The sequence below is a fragment of the Gorilla gorilla genome, chromosome 9 (genome assembly GCF_029281585.2).
Source record: "Gorilla gorilla gorilla isolate KB3781 chromosome 9, NHGRI_mGorGor1-v2.1_pri, whole genome shotgun sequence".
NCBI lineage: Eukaryota > Metazoa > Chordata > Mammalia > Primates > Hominidae > Gorilla > Gorilla gorilla.
Window position 1 is genome coordinate 70645982 of NC_073233.2, and position 16020 is coordinate 70662001.

General features: G+C 47.3%; 1 protein-coding gene across 2 annotated transcripts; it reads left to right on the forward strand.

Moving 5' to 3' along the window:
* The first annotated feature begins 244 nt into the window (after nt 1–244).
* Nucleotides 245–12986, forward strand: TTC9C (tetratricopeptide repeat domain 9C). Of its 2 annotated transcripts, XM_055354328.2 has the most exons (4): nt 1682–1815; nt 5810–5891; nt 8060–8242; nt 10984–12986. In XM_055354328.2, the coding sequence occupies exons 3-4, from the start codon at nt 8074–8076 to the stop codon at nt 11076–11078; spliced, it is 264 nt and encodes an 87-aa protein (XP_055210303.1). In that variant the 5' UTR covers nt 1682–1815; nt 5810–5891; nt 8060–8073; the 3' UTR covers nt 11079–12986. The 2 variants fall into 2 exon arrangements, with proteins under 2 accessions (XP_018893304.1, XP_055210303.1); XM_019037759.3 differs by lacking the exon at nt 5810–5891 and having other exon boundaries at nt 245–1815.
* Nucleotides 12987–16020: the final 3034 nt, after the last annotated feature.

Here is a 16020-nt window from a genome sequence, read left to right on the forward strand (position 1 = left end):
GCGCGAGCGAGCGCACGCACGCAGGAGCGGAGGCCGCGCACGGTCCCGCTGCACAGTGTTTGCTTCTCCTTCGTCTCCCCTCCCCCTTTCGGCTCACGGAGCCCAAAACAACGCAGCAGGGAGCTGTTTCCCCTCCAGGCCCTCGGTTCCCCAGCCGCGGGCAGGCGCGCGCGGAGGACGACAGTGTTCCTCCCGCTTCCTCCCGCCCTCTGGCGCCCCCGGGCCAATCGCCGCCGGTGCTTTTATCGCGCAGCCGCAGTGGAGTCCAAGAGGGGCAAGGCTGGCTGCAGCTCAAGTGCCTCGTAGCACGGAAGCGTGTGCGCGCGGGTCTTTCTGTACTTCCAGCCGGGGAGTTCTGCGCAGCCGCCCGGAGCTCCCCGATGCCATGCCCCTCCCACCACCCTTACTTCCGTGTGACTTCTAATTGCTGTGGCGTCTTAGGGGGTCGCTAGCCTCTTTTCCCTACTGTCTGTGCTTGCAGCAGTAACGACAAAAAAAAAGTCAGAAGAGAATGTGTTGCAACATGTAAGCCTACTAGCAATTGTTTTTCTGGCTAGGAAGCAAAAGGGCTCCCCAGAACGAAGAAATACTGTAATCCGGGACCTCCTTTTTCCCCAACGCCTCAACTTCTACCCAGCAACAGAGGCCCTTGACCCCGCCCTTTTTCTCTTATTGGACAAATTGAATCCTCATTTGCCGTTCCGATTGGTCATCCGTGATCGTCCTGATTTTTCCAATTGGCGAAGCTGCCAGGAGAATTTTTTTTTTTTTTTTCCCCCAGGTTGGTCCGCTGAGGAGGCGGGGTCGTTTCTGCGGGATTATTTTCCCGGAGCCTCTTCTGATTGGGTGGTGTGGCGCAACGCGCGCGACCCTTCAAGATACCAAACTGTACGCATCTCTGACCCTTTCCTCTCCTTGCTCCTGCTGGTAAACCGAAGCCCAGGAGACTTCCAGGTTTGGGCATCTGCAGAGGGCGAGGAACTGGTCATGGCGCCGGGTGGGCTTGCAGCTGTGACGCTTATGTGGACACCTCAGTCTCGCTGGTGGTTCACCTCGGCTTCCCAGTTTATTTACTGACGTCGACAAATAAATGTTGAATAAGGAAGAAGAGTTAGAATTGCTTCAAGCCCCCTGGAGTTTTAGCACTAGTCCCGCCTACTCCCTTCTACTTCCAGGTCGGGGGGTGGGGGCGGGTCCAATAGAAAGGCGGAAGCCAGTGTCCCAGGCGTTCTCACGCCCGCAACAATTCCTGAGTAGGGCCTTGCTTGAGTTCTTCGGAAAGTCTCATCACCCCCACATCGCCTCTTTAGGAAGTCACTTAATGTTTGGCTTCATTATTCCCACATCCCTTTCCTAACTACTTGCCTGCACTTCTTGAGAAAAAGACTGCAGAAAGGAGAGGTGGGGCTTTGAGTAGAAACAAGCAAACCGCAGGTCCCTGTGGGGGGACCCTCCAGGAAGAAGGGTAATTTCCTGCCTCCTTAAATTGGCTGCTACGGTCAGTTATTTTGCTCCCAACCCCGGAGCTTCAGTTGCTCCTTCACTTGCCAGTTCCGCAAGAACCGTGGGCGACAGTTATGGAGAAGCGTCTGCAGGAGGCTCAGCTGTACAAGGAGGAAGGGAACCAGCGCTACCGGGAAGGGAAGTACCGAGATGCTGTGAGTAGGTACCATCGAGCTCTGCTTCAGCTGCGGGGTCTGGATCCGAGTCTGCCCTCTCCGTTACCTAATCTCGGACCTCAGGGCCCGGCCCTCACGCCTGAACAAGAAAACATACTGCATACCACCCAGACAGACTGCTATAACAATCTAGCTGGTAAGAACGGGGCTAAAGGGTGGCTAGAGAGCATTAAGACAGGAACATGAACATCTGTGAACATTGGGGGAAAAAACGCTGACTCTTTTTTTTTTTTTACTGTCATCCATTTATTCTGCCATGAATTGGAATAACCTGCCAATCTGTGCGGCTGTAATTAAGTTGCCATAGAGCAGGGCTTCTCAGACTTCACCTGGAGAGTCTGTTAAAACACAACTTCCTCGGCCCCATCCCCAGAGATTCGGATGGATCTGACGTGGGGCCTATCAGTTTGCATTTCTTTATTTTTTTATTTTATTTTATTTTTTTTTTTTGAGATGGAGTCTCGCTCTGTCTCCCAGGCTGGAGTGCACTGGCGCGGTCTGGGCTCACTGCAGCCTCCCCGTCCCGGGTTCAAGCAATTCTCCTGTCTTAGCCTGCCCAGTAGCCGGGACTACAGGCGCCCGCCAGCCACCACGCCCAGCTAATTTTTTTTTTTTTTTTTTTTTGAGACGGAGTTTCGCTCTTGTTGCCCAGGCTGCAGTGCAGTGGCGTGATTTCGGCTCACCGCAACCTCTGCCTCCCGAGTTCAAGCGATTCTCCTGCCTCAGCTTCCCGAGTAGCTGGGATTACAGGCATGCGCCACCACGCCCAGCTAATTTTTGTATTTTTAGTAGAGACGGGGTTTCATAATATTGGTCAGGCTGGTCTTGAACTCCTGACCTCGGGTAATCCACGCGCCTCTACCTTCCAGGGTGCTGGGATTACATGCGTGAGCCACCGCACCCAGCCCCAGTTTGCATTTCTAACAGCGTTCTGGGTATTGCTGATAGCTTTAGGTAATTTTGCATGCTGTAGAGAAAAACTATACTTAAGGTCAGGCCATTGTTTATTTAAGGGACATTTAATATTTGTGAAACACGTTCATTTCTTTAGCTGCTAGTTTAGATCCCTTATATTCAGTGGGTCGTATAGCTTTTCCTCATTTTTCTTTTTCTTTTTCTTTTTTTGAGAAGAGCTTCGCTCTTGTTGCCCAAGCTGGGGTGCAATGGCACCATCTCGGCTCACTGCAACCTCCTCCTCCCGGGTTCAAGCGATTCTCCTGCCTGAGCCTCTGGAGTAGCTAGGATACAGGCGCGTGCCACCACGCCTGGCTAATTTTTTGTATTTTTAGTAGAAACGGGGTTTCACCATGTTAGCCAGGCTAGTCTGGATTCCTGACCTCAGGTGATTCGCCCGCCTCGGCCTCGCAAAGTGCTGGGATTACAGGCATGAGCCACTGCACCCGGCCCAGTAATTTTTATTTATTGAGTGCCTATAACATGTTGGGCAGTCATTTACAGATATCTGCCATCTTCGCAAAACTGCAAGGATTATCACCATTTTACAGATAAGGAAATCAGATCCTGTCACTGCCTGAAATACCCCATTGGCATCTCATCACACTTAGGAGAAAATCCAAACTCACCTCGAGGCCCCAGCACCAACTAGCTCTTTTATTTTTTTTGAGACTGAATTTTGCTCTTGTTGCCCAGGCTGGAGTGCAATGGCATGATCTTGGCTCACCGCAACCTCCGTCTCCTGGGTTCAAGCAATTCTCCTTCCTCAGCCTCCCAAGTAGCTGGGATTAGAGGCATGTGGCACCATGCCCTGCTAATTTTGTATTTTTAGTAGAGATGGGATTTCTCCATGTTGGTCAGACTGGTCTCAAACTCCCAGCCTCAGGTGATCTGCCCACCTCGGCCTCCCAAAGTGCTGGGATTACAGGCTTGAGCCACCACGCCTGGCCTTATTTTTTATTTTATTTATTTATTTATTTTTTGAGACGGTGTCTCACTCTATTGCTCAGGCTGGAGTGCAGTGGCGTGATCTCAGCTCACTGCAACCTTTGCCTTCCAGGTTCAAGCGATTCTTCTGCCTCAGCCTTCCAAGTAGCTGGGATCACAGGCACCTGCCACCATGCCTAGCTAATTTTGGTATTTTTAGTAGAGATGGGGTTTTGCCATGTTGGCCAGGCTGGTCTCGAGCTCCTGACCTCAGGTGAGCCACCCACCTCGGCCTCCCAAAGTGCTGGGATTATGAGTGTGAGCCACCATGCCCTTCCCAAATTGGCCCTTTTATACACTTAATGTCCAAAGTACATTTCCACCTTCACGCTTTGTAGGCTGTCTTTCCAGCTAGAATGCCCTGTCCCTTGAATGACACTTATCCAGATTTGGACTCAAAAGTTGCTTCCTTAGAGAAGCCTTCTGTAGCTGGTGCAGTGGCTCACGCCTGTAATCCCAACACCTTGGTAGGCCAAGGAGTTCAAGACCAGCCTGGGAAATGTGGCGCAACCCGGTCTCTACAAAAAATACAAAAATTAGCCAGGCATGGTTGTGCTTGCCGGTAGTCCCAGCTATTCTGGAAACTGAGGTGGGCCAATGTCTTGAGCATGGGAGGCCGGGGCTGCAGTGAGCCAAGATTGGGCCACTGCCCTCCAGCCTGGGTGACAGAGCAAGTAAGACTCTGTCCCCCCATTCCTCCCACCAAAAAGCCTTCCAGAAGCAAACAGCACTCTGACTTCATTCATTCTCTGTCCCGACATAGTTTTATTTTTCTTAAAGCACTTTTTTTTTTTTTTGAGACAGAGTCTTGCTCTGTCGCCAGGCTGGAGTGCAGTGGCGTGATCTCACCGCAAGCTCTGCCTCCCAGGTTCATGCCGTTCTGCCCCAACCTCCCGAATAGCTGGGACTACAGGCGCCCACCACCACGCCCAGCTAATTTTTTTTTTGTATTTTTAGTAGAGACAGGGTCTCACCTTGTTAGCCAGGATGGTCTCCATCTCCTGACCTAGTGATCCTCCCGCCTTGGCCTCCCAAAGTGCTGGGATTACAGGTGTGAGCCACCGCGCCTGGTCAGCACTTTTTTTTTTTTTTTTGAGACCAAGTCTCACTCTGTCGCCCAGGCTGGCATCAGTGGCGCGATTCTGGCTCACTGCAAGCTCTGCCTCCTGGGTTCACACCATTCCCCTGCCTCAGCCTCCCGAGTAGCTGGGACTACAGGCGCCCGCCACCACGCCTGGCTAATTTTTTGTATTTTTAGTAGAGACGGGGTTTCACCGTGTTAGCCAGGATGGTCTCGATCTCCTGACCTCGTGATCTGCCTGCCTCAGCCTCCCAAAGTGCTGGCATTACAGGCGTGAGCCACTGCGTCCAGCCTCTTAAAGCACTTTTAAAAATTAATTTACTTGGGCCGGGCATGGTGGCTCATGTCTGTAATCCCAGCACTTTGGGAGGCCGAGGTGGGCGGATCACCTGAGGTCAGGAGTTCAAGACCAGCCTGACTAACATGGAGAAACCCATCTCCACTAAAAATACAAAACAATTAGCCAGGCGTGGTGGCGCATGCCTGTAATCGCATCTACTCGGGAGGCTGAGGCAGGAGAATTGCTTGAACCTGGAAGGCGGAGGTTGCAGTGAACCGAGATCTCGCCATTGCACACTCCAGCCTGGGCAACAAGAGCAAAACTCCGTCTCAAAAAAAAAAAAATTAATTTACTTGGGCCAGGTGCGGTGGCTCACGCCTGTAATCCCAGCCCTTTGGGAGCCCATGACAGGCAGATCACGAGGTCAGGAGATGGAGACCATCCTGGCTGATATGGTGAAACTCCATCTCTACTAAAAATATTTTAAAAATTAGCTGGGCGTGGTGGCAGGTGCCTGTAGTCCCAGCTACTTGGGAAGCTGAGGCAAGAGAATCGCTTGAACGTGGGATGCGGAGGTTGCAGTCAGCCAAAATCGTACCAGTGCGCTCCAGCCTGGGCAACAGAGGGAGACTCTAAAAACAAACAAACAAAAAATTCATTTACTTGTTTCTTATGTATTCCTCCACTTTTTTTTTTTTTTGACCACTTGGTGGGGATGTTGTAGAAGGGATACAGACATCAGCACAGGCCCTTTAATGTGCTCATCACTGCTGATTCTTGATCTTTCTCAGCACCATGATTTAATAATACTATGTTTAATTCCCACAGTTGTGAAATAGGGAGTCTTTCCCTTCTTAATCATAAAAAGGCAGAACATTGACCTGAATTGCCTGAATTGACTCCTCTGCAGGTTTGTATTTCAAGGTCCCATTAAGTCATCCAAGAGAATAGTGAAGTTATATACTGTATTGTTACTGAGAATGATGATTTTGGAGTTAGACAACACTTCATTCAAATTTCATATTCCACCTAGAACCTGTAAGATCTTGGACAAGTTACTTGTCTGAGTCTTGATTTCTTCATCCACTAAATGAAGATAGTAACACCTACTTAATAGTGTAGATGCGAAGATTAAACAAGACAGTGTATATCAAGCACATAGCACAGTGCTTGCCATTTCCTGACACAATTAATGGCAACCATTATTAACAAAGCTGCAGTACAAGAACTGTGGTGAAATGGGGGATTCAGGACATAGAGCCTTAGGTAGAAGAGATACAATGAAGGTTAGTTGGTTTTTTAAAAAATTGTAATTTATCTAATTTTTTTTTTTTTTAAGATGGGGTCTTGCTCCATAGCCCAGGCTGGAGTGCAGTGGTACAATCTCGGCTCACTGCATATCTAATTTTATATAAAAAATTAATGGGGCCGGGCACAGTGGCTCACGCCTGTAATCCCAGCACTTTGGGAGGCAGAGGCAGGTGGATCACAAGGTCAGGAGTTCGAGACCAGCTTGACCAACATGGTGAAACCCCGTCTGTACTAAAAATACAAAAATTAGCCAGGCATGGTGGTGAGCGCCTATAATCCCAGTTACTCAGGAGGCAGAAGAATCACTTGAACCTGGGAGGCAGAGGTTGCGATGAGCCAAGATCACGCTACTGCACTCCAGCCTGCACGACAGAGCGAGACCTCCATCTCAAAAAATAATAATGGGGGGCTGGGCAGGGTGGTTCACGTCTATAATCCCAGTACTTTGGGAGGCTGAGGCCAGCGAATCACCTGAGGTCAGGAGTTCAAGACAAGCCTGGCCAACACGGCGAAAACCCATCTCTACAAAAATACAGAAATTAGCCGGGCATGGTGATGTGTGCCTGTAATCCCAGCTACTCGGGAAGCTGAGGCAGGAGAATCACTTGAACCCAGGAGGCGGAGGTTGCCGTGAGCTGAGATCGCGCCATTGCACTCCAGCCTGGGCGACAGAGCGAGACTCCATCTCAAAAAAAAAAAATAGGGTCTCACCTGGGCATAGTGGCTCATGCCTATAATCCCAGTACTTTGGGAGGCCAAGGTGGACAGATCACTTGAGGTCAGGAGTTTGAGAACAGCCTGGCCAACATGATGAAACCCCATCTCTACTAAAAACACAAAAATTAGCTGGACATGGGTAATCCCAGCTACTCGGGAGGCTGAGGCAGAAGAATTGGTTGAACCTGGAGGTTGCAGTGAGCCAAGATCATGCCACTGCACTCCAGCCTGGCTGATGAGTGAGACTCTGTCTTAAAAAAATAATAAAGAATACATTTGTTATTCGGAATACACTTCTTATAACACTGCAGTGAATACCCTGCCTAAAAAGGGACAGGGGAGGGTCTCACTATGTTGTCCAGGCTGGTCTTGAACTCCTGGGCTCAAGCAAATCTCCTACCTCAGCCTCCCAAAGTGCTAGGATTACAGCATGAGCCACCATGCTCAGCCGAGTTTTAAATAAATTTTAAAGTATGTTCTTACCAGCTTTATAGCCAAGCCTAACTCGGTACTAAATGTGTAGCAGAAAATCAGTAAATATTGAAGTAGATTACAAGATATATGAATTTTTTGTTTTGTTTTGAGACAAAGTTTCACTCTTGTTCCCCAGGCTAGAGTGCAATGGCACGATCTCGGCTCACCGAAACCTCCGTCTCCCAGGTCCAAGCGATTCTCTTGCCTCACCCTCCCGAGTAGCTGGGATTACAGGCATGCGCCACCACACCTGGCTAATTTTTATTTTCAGTAGAGACGGGGTTTCTCCATGTTGTCAGGCTGATCTTGAACTCCCGACCTCAGGTGATCCACCCGTCTCGGCCTCCCAAAGTGCTGGGATTACAGGCATGAGCCACTGCACCTGGCCGATATGTGAAGCTTTTATTCACTGCTGCATCCCCAGTGTGTAGAAGAGTGTCTGGCATATGGGAGACACTTTAGCATTTGTTGACTGAATGTTGTTACCACCCTGTTCAGTACTGTCTTGAGCTGGCCAGTGGAACCTGGTGTAACGAACCCCTCCTACCTCTTCTCTCTTTTCATTTGGCCCATTAGCCTGTCTCCTTCAGATGGAGCCCGTGAACTACGAACGAGTGAGAGAATATAGTCAGAAAGTCCTGGAACGACAGCCTGATAATGCCAAGGCCTTGTATCGGGCTGGAGTGGCCTTTTTCCATCTGCAGGACTATGACCAGGCCCGCCACTACCTCCTGGCTGCCGTGAATAGGCAGCCTAAAGGTAAGCAAGAAGGGCTTTGAAATGGTAAAGACAAAATTGTCTTGCTGGGGCGGATCTGTGGAAAGGGGGTTTTATTTTACTTTGCCAATGTATTATTTTCAATAAGTAATACATTCACATGGTTGAGAATTCGAACTGAAAAAGTATACGATGAACAGACCTTTTTCCACTCTTGTGTTCTTGTCTCCACAGAAAAGCAGTATTATTAGTTTCATGTGTAGGGGGTTGATGCTTAATCAGGCATACACAATATATATGTTGGTATGTCTGTTTCATATATGTATGTATGCCTATTCTAATATATAAATATATGTATATCAACGTGCTTTTATTTATAAATATACAGTGTATATATTTATAAATATACATGAATATATATATAAAATAGGCAGGCCAGGTGGGGTGGCTCACATCTGTTATCTCAGCACTTTGGGAGACCAAAGTGGGTGGATCACCTGAGGTCGGGAGTTCGAGACCAGCCTGACTAACATGGAGAAACCCCATCTCTACTAAAAATACAAAATTAGCCAGGCATGGTGGCGCATGCCTGTAAACCCAGCTACTCGGGAGGCTGAGGCAGGAGAATTGCTTGAACCCAGGAGGCGGAGGTTGCGGTGAGCCAAGATCCTGGGCAACAAGAATGAGACTCTGTCTCAAAAACAAAAAAACAAAAAAACAGTGTTGTTTTTCGGGGCTGGGTACGGTGGCTTACACTTGTAATCCCAGCACTTTGGGAGGCCAAGGTGGGCAGATCACCTGAGGTCAGGATTTCAAGACCAGCCTGGCCAACATGGCGGAACCCATCTCTACTAAAAAAAATAAAAATACAAAAATCAGCCGGGTGTGGCCAGGCGCAGTGGCTCACACCTGTAATCCCAGCACTTTGGGAGGCCGAGGTGGGCGGATTACGAGGTCAGGAGATCGAGACCATCCTGGCTAACATGGGGAAACTCTGTCTCTATTAAAAATACAAAAAATTAGCCGGACGTGGTGGTGAGGGCCTGTAGTCCCAGGTACTCGGGAGGCTGAGGTAGGAGAATGGCATGAACTTGGGAGGCGGAGCTTGCAGTGATCTGAGATCCTGCCAGTGCATTCCAGCCTAGGGGACAGAGGGCAGCTCCGTCTTGGAAAAAAAAAGAAAAGCTGGGCGTGATGGCAGGCCCCTGTAATCCCAGCTACTTAGGAGGCTGATGCAGGGAGAATCTCTTGAACCCAGGAGGCAGAGGTTTCGGTGAGCCGAGATTGTGCCAACCGCACTCTAGCCTGGGCGACAGAGCCAGACTCCATCCCAAAAAAAAAAAACAACCCAAAAAAAAAGCCAGTGTCATTTTTCAAGTTCCGTTCCTGGTCTTTAAGAGTGATTGGAGGCTGGGCATGGTGGCTCATGCCTGTAATCCCAGCACTTTGGGAGGCCAAGGTGGGCGGATCATGTGAGGCCGGGAGTTCGAGACCATCCTGGCTAACATGATTAAACCCCGTTTCTAGTAAAAATACAAGAAATTAGCTGGGCGTGGTGGCGGGCGCCTGTAATCCCAGCTACTCGGGAGGCTGAGGCAGGAGAATAGTGTGAACCCGAGAGGCAGAGCTTGCAGTGAGCCAAGATCGCGCCACTGCACTCCAGCCTGGGAGACAGAGGGAGACTCCATCTCAAAAACAAAACAAAACAAAACAAAAAAACAGTGATTGGAATAGGATGTGTGAATGCCAACAAATACACTTGATAATTTTCATTCTGCCAGTTCTCCAAATGGGGTCTGGCCTTTGGTTTAGGTATCATTTTTATCCTTTAGCTCAGCTAACCCCAGGTATGACCTAGAAAAAGGGCAGTCCTGCTGAGAGAGAATTTGGGACTTACTTTGTTTCCAAGGCAAAAAGGATATTGTGAAGCAGATGAGAGACTCATTCCTGTGTTGGTTGAGCACTGAAAATTGTCTCCCTTTTGCATTCTGGCTTACAATAGCCACTGGATACTAGTAGCAGAGTCATCAAATGTATAGCAGTGCAGTAAAATCTCATCTAAATGAATAAGAAAGCCATTATGAATTAATAAAGATATAAAATATAAGCCATTTGTTCATGTTTCTCAGCATCAAATACATAAATTAACTGCCACCTATATGAATAGTATCTTTAGAGGCTCTATTTTAATGATAACTGCTTCATCAATCTTGCTTTCATTATGAAATTAGCAACCAGTGTCCAGGCGTGGTGGCTCACACCTGTAATCCCAGCACTTTGGGAGGCCAAGGCGGGTGGATCACGAGGTCAGGAGTTCCAGACCAGCCTGGCCAACATGGTGAAACCCCATCTCTACTAAAAATACAAAAATTAGCCGAGCATGGTGGTGCATGCCTGTAATCTCAGCTACTTGGGAGGCTGAGGCATGAGAATTGCTTGAACCCAGGAGGCGGAGGTTGCAGTAAGTGGAGATCCCATGCTATTGCACTCTAGCCTGGGTGACAGAGCGAGACCCTGTCTCAAAAATAAGTAAATAAATAAAATAAATAAATAAATAAATAAATAAATAAATAAAAATTAGCAGCCGGGACAGAGATTGTTTTTTTCAATTCCAAATGTTATTAATTAATGAGATTTACTATTGCATAGAATGGTTGCGATATATTCAGATCTTGGAGAGATTTTAAAATGGGAGCATGTTAACATTCTCTCCTGCCACAAGGTATGATTATGGTCTTAACTGACTCTAACTGTTTCTAATTGCTTCTCCATCATCTTCCAAGATGCCAACGTCCGGCGGTACCTCCAGCTGACACAGTCAGAACTCAGCAGCTACCATAGAAAAGAGAAGCAGCTCTACCTGGGCATGTTTGGTTAACAAAGAAGAAAGATGCTCCTCCAGTTGAACTTAGGTGGACCATTAAACATGCATGAAGGAGAAATCTGAGCCTCAGCAAGAGAAATTAACCCTATACCTCTGACCCAGGTGTATTTTTGTTTCTAGTTCTGCACAAACTTCACTACTTAGACAGTCTGAGTCTTTTTCTGTCTATCCATCTGTTTATTTCTATACCTTTCAATACATGTTATTGTTGCAGATATTTGGCTTGAGAAATATAATCAGAAAACATACATCAGTTGTGGGTGGAATTAATCATATCTCTGGTATAGATTTTTCATGACAGTGTTGTTAGATGTACTTATATACAGAGGTGACAGCTTGCAGAGGATGACATAGTAAGGATAGGCAGAAAGAATTGTCTTCCTTTATTTTTTCAGAAGCCCAAACCAAAGTGGGAAATATGGCCGGGCGCTCTAGCTCATGCCTGTAATCCCAGCACATTGGGAGGCTGAGGCCAGCGGATCACCTGAGGTCAGGAGTTCAAGACCAGCCTGACCAACAGGGTAAAACCCTGTCTCTACTAAAAATACAAAAATTAGCCTGGCAAGATGACACATGCCTGTGGTCCCAGGTACTGGAAACTAGACAATTATAAATGGGCCAGGCTGGGCATGGTGGCTCATGCCTGTAATCCCAGCACTTCGGAAGGCAGAGGTAGACAGATAGCTTGAGTCCAGGAGTTCGAGACCAGCCTGGGGAACACAGTGAAACCCTGTCTCTATAAAAGATGCAAAGATGGCCGGGCGCGGTGGGTCAGGCCTGTAATCCCAGCACTTTGGGAGGCTGAGGCAGGTAGATCATGAGGTCAGGAGATTTGAGACCATCCTGGCTAACACAGCGAAACCCCGTCTCTACTAAAAATACAAAAAATTAGCCGGGCGTGGTGGTGGACGCCTGTAGTCCCAGCTACTCAGGAGGCTGAGGCGGGAGAATGGCGTGAACCTGGGAGGTGGAGCTTGCAGTGAGCAGAGATCACGCCACTGCACTCCAGCCTGGGCAACAGAGCGAGACTCCGTCTCAAAAAAAAAAAAAAAAAAAAAAAAATGCAAAGATTAGCTGGGCCAGGTGTTCACCTGTAGTCCCAGCTATTCTGGAGGCTGAGGTGGGAGGATTGCTTGAATCTGGAGGGCAGCGGTTGCAGTGAGCCAAGATCCTGACACAGCACTCCAGCCTGGGTGACAGAGTGACGTGTCTCAATAAATAAATAAGCCCAAATATACTAAAGTAACTTTTTGTTTTTTGAGACAGAGTCTCACTCTGTTGCCCAGTCTGGAGTGCAGTGGTGCCATCTTGGCTCACTGCAACCTCTGCCTCCCAGGTTCAAGTGATTCTCATGTCTGAGCCACCCAAGCAGCTGGGATTACAGGCATGTGCCACCACGCCCGGCTAATTTTTTTGTATTTCCTTTTTAGTAGAGACATGGTTTTGCCATGTTGGCCAGGGTGCTCTTGAACTCCTGGCCTCAAGTGATCCACCCACTCGGGCTCCCAAAGTGCTGGGATTACAGGTGTGAGCCACTATGCCTAGCCAAAAGTAACCATTTTGTTTAATTTTTTTCTTTTTCTTTTAATTTTAAGTTCCAGGATCCATGTGCAGGATATGCAGGTTTGTTACATAGGGAAACGTGTGCCTCGGTGGTTTGCTGCACCTATCAACCCATCACCTCGGTATTAAGTCCAGCATGTATTAGCTATTTTTCCTCATGTTCTCCCACCCCCCGCCACAGCCCCTGTTAAATTAATTTCTTATTCTCCTTAATATTCCATACACATTCAGATTCCTTCTCCCCTACAAAAATATTTGCTATTTTGTCCTTGCTATTTCTCATACTTAGATCATTCATACACTATATTTATTTTTTCATTAAACTATTTTAAAACCTTTGGAGTAAAGCATTTAAGTATTTATTTAATAAACCCTTCAGACCTCATGCTAAAGAAAACAGCTAAGTGAACATTTTAAATTTTAATAGGTGCATATCTATAGAATCCTCATTTCTCTTAAAAAAAAAAAAAAAAAAAAAAAAGACCATCCTGGCTAACACGGTGAAACTCCGTCTCTACTAAAAATACAAAAAAAAAAAAAAAAAAATTAGCTGGGCTTGGTGGCGCGTGCCTGTAGTCCCAGCTACTCAGGAGGCTGAGGCAGGAGAATGGCGTGAACTCAGGAGGTGGAGCTTGCAGTGAGCCGAGATCACGCCACTGCACTCCAGCCTGGGTGACAGAGAGAGACTCCATCTCAAAAAAAAAAAAAGATTATCACATCTTCTAAAAACATACATACTAGCCGGGTACGGTGGCTCATGCCTGTAATCCCAACACATTGGGAGTCTGAGGCGGGTGGATCACTTGAGGTCCGGAGTTCAAGACCAGCCTGGCCAACATGGTGAAACCCCATCTCTACTAAACTGCTGGGGAGGCTGAGGCGGGAGGATCACTTGAACCTAGGAGGCGGAGGTTGTGGTGATCTGAGATTGCGCCACTGCACTCCAGCCTGTGGCAGTGAGACTGTCTCAAAAAAAAAAAAGAAAGAAACATACATAATAGAGCAGAATAAAAACAAATCTGTCCTTTACCTGTCATCTCATATTTTGCAAGGGCTGAAGTCCTCACAGAGAAGAGAAATAGGCTGGGCGCTGTGGCTCATGCTTGTAATCCCAGCACTTTGGGAGGCTGGATCACCTGAGGTCAAGAGTTTGAGACCAGCCTGGTCAACATGGTGAAACCACATCTCTACTAAAAATAGAAAAAAATAACCAGGTGTGGTGGCGTGCACTCTGTAACCCCAGCTACTCAGGAGGCTGAGACAGGAGAATCGCTTGAAACACAGGAGGCGGAGGTTGCAGTAAGCAGAGATTGCATGCCACTGCACTCCAGCCTGGGCAACAAGAGTGAAGCTCCATCTCAAAAAACAAAACAAAACAATGAGGAAGGGCATTTCTTGCTTAGTGCCTTTTAAACACCTGATAGAAGTCTCTGGAAGCTGTGTTGGACATGGGTGCAAGTTGCAGTATGGTGCAGTCCTGGCTTAGTAGGAGGTTCCATCAACCAGGAGCCCCTTTGTTATTCTGTTTCTGTTTTTTCATGGTGGATAATGTCTATGATGTTGTGGGTACTACATAGATGAGACTATATAGCACAGCCTCTACCTTTATAAGTGGTGGCAATAAGCATGTGATTAACTGTCATATAACCACAGAGCAAACAGATTTCAGGGAAGAAAAAAAACATATACTTTAGTCCTTTATCAATAACGCCCCCTTTCTCAATGGGCTAGACTCCTCTTTGTTCTTCCCTATACCATTAAAGAATACAACCATCAGCTTACAAGAAAAACTTTTCCTAAGTCCAAGGACAGGAGAGGCGCAGTGGCTCACCCCTGCAATTCCAGCAATTTGGGAGGCCAAGGTGGGTGGATCACCTGAGGTCAGGAGTTCGAGACCAGCCTGACTGACATAATGAAACCCCATCGCTACTAAAAAAAATACAAAATTAGCCAGGTGTAGTGGCACGTGCCTGTAATCCCAGCTACTCAGGAGGCTGAGGCAGGAGAATTGTTTGAGCCCAGGAAGTGGAGGTTGCAGTGAGCCAAGGTCATGCCATTACACTCCAGCCTGGTCAACCAGAGCAAAACTCTGTCTCAATCAATCAATCAATCAATCAAGTCCAAGGACAGAACAAACAAAAGTAAAATACCTTATTCCTCTTCTAAGCTTCTTAAATTGCTAGGCCTTGGTTTATTGACAAAATATTGTCATGATTGCATGTTTTATTTGCTTTACAGTGGTTTTGTGTTCTCATTTTATTTCAAACACTTGATGTTATAGTAAGCTATCTTCTGCATCAATGAGGAAAAAATAAAACTGATATTTAAAAATGCATTTTAGAAATTTGTTGCACTGGCCGGGCGTGGTGGCTCACGCCTGTAATCCCAGCACTTTGGGAGGCCGAGGCGGGTGGATCACAAGGTCAGGAGATCGAGACCATCCTAGCTAACACGGTGAAACCCCATCTCTGCTAAAAATACAAAAAATTAGCCGGGCGTAGTGGCGGGCACCTGTAGTCCCAGCTACTCGGGAGGCTGAGGCAGGAGAATGGCGTGAACCCGGGAGGCAGAGCTTGCAGTGAGCCGAGATTGCGCCACTGCACTCCAGCCTGGGCGACATAGCAAGACTCTGTCTCAAAAAAAAAAAAAAAAATTGTTGCACTAATCCTTTTATTAGCGCTGCTAGGAGATAGCACAGGGTCAGGCTTACATTTGTGTTTTACTGAGAATCCCAGCTCCTAATGGAAATCTTAATGAACAGGGAAATGACAAAGGCAGTCTGATGCAGGTCTTGAGGACGTCCTCAAGGTCCTGAGGGAACCAGCCAGAGAGTGCCTCAATCTCTGTATTCAGAAGTTTGTGGAAGGAGAGGCTGCGCACTTTATCAGTCCTTGTTTCCACAGAGGATTTGAAGATTTTGAATGAAGAAAAAGCATTCATGGTGAATGTGAAGGATTATATACCTTGGCACATGAGGGACAGTGTTTCCCAAACTCATACCCACCACCTTCACAATGTTGCCAAAACCACTCACTACCTGTACTAATATATATGGATGTGTGTAGAAATATGTGTGTATATATATATATATATATATTTTTTTTTTTTTTTTTGACAGTCTGGCTCTGCTGCCCAGGCTGCAGTGCAGTGGCACAATCTTGGCTCACTGCAACTTCCACATCCCAGGTTCAAGCAATTCTGCCTCAGCCTTCCAAGTAGCATGCACCACCATGCCTGGCTAATTTGTTTTTGTATTTTTAGTAGATACGGGGTTTCACCATGTTGGTCAGGCTGGTTTCAAACTCCTGACTTCAGGTGATCCACCCACCTCGGCCTCCTAAAGTGCTGGGATTATAGGCATGAGCCACGGAGC

Excerpts from the sequence above, each read along its gene's own strand:
- TTC9C (XM_019037759.3), top strand. The coding sequence starts at position 1,578 with ATGGAGAAGCGTCTGCAGGAGGCTCAGCTGTACAAGGAGGAAGGGAAC. Across the intron at positions 1,816-8,059 it reads CTGCTATAACAATCTAGCTG|CCTGTCTCCTTCAGATGGAG; the intron begins GTAAGAACGGGG and ends TTGGCCCATTAG. Across the intron at positions 8,243-10,983 it reads CGTGAATAGGCAGCCTAAAG|ATGCCAACGTCCGGCGGTAC; the intron begins GTAAGCAAGAAG and ends TCATCTTCCAAG.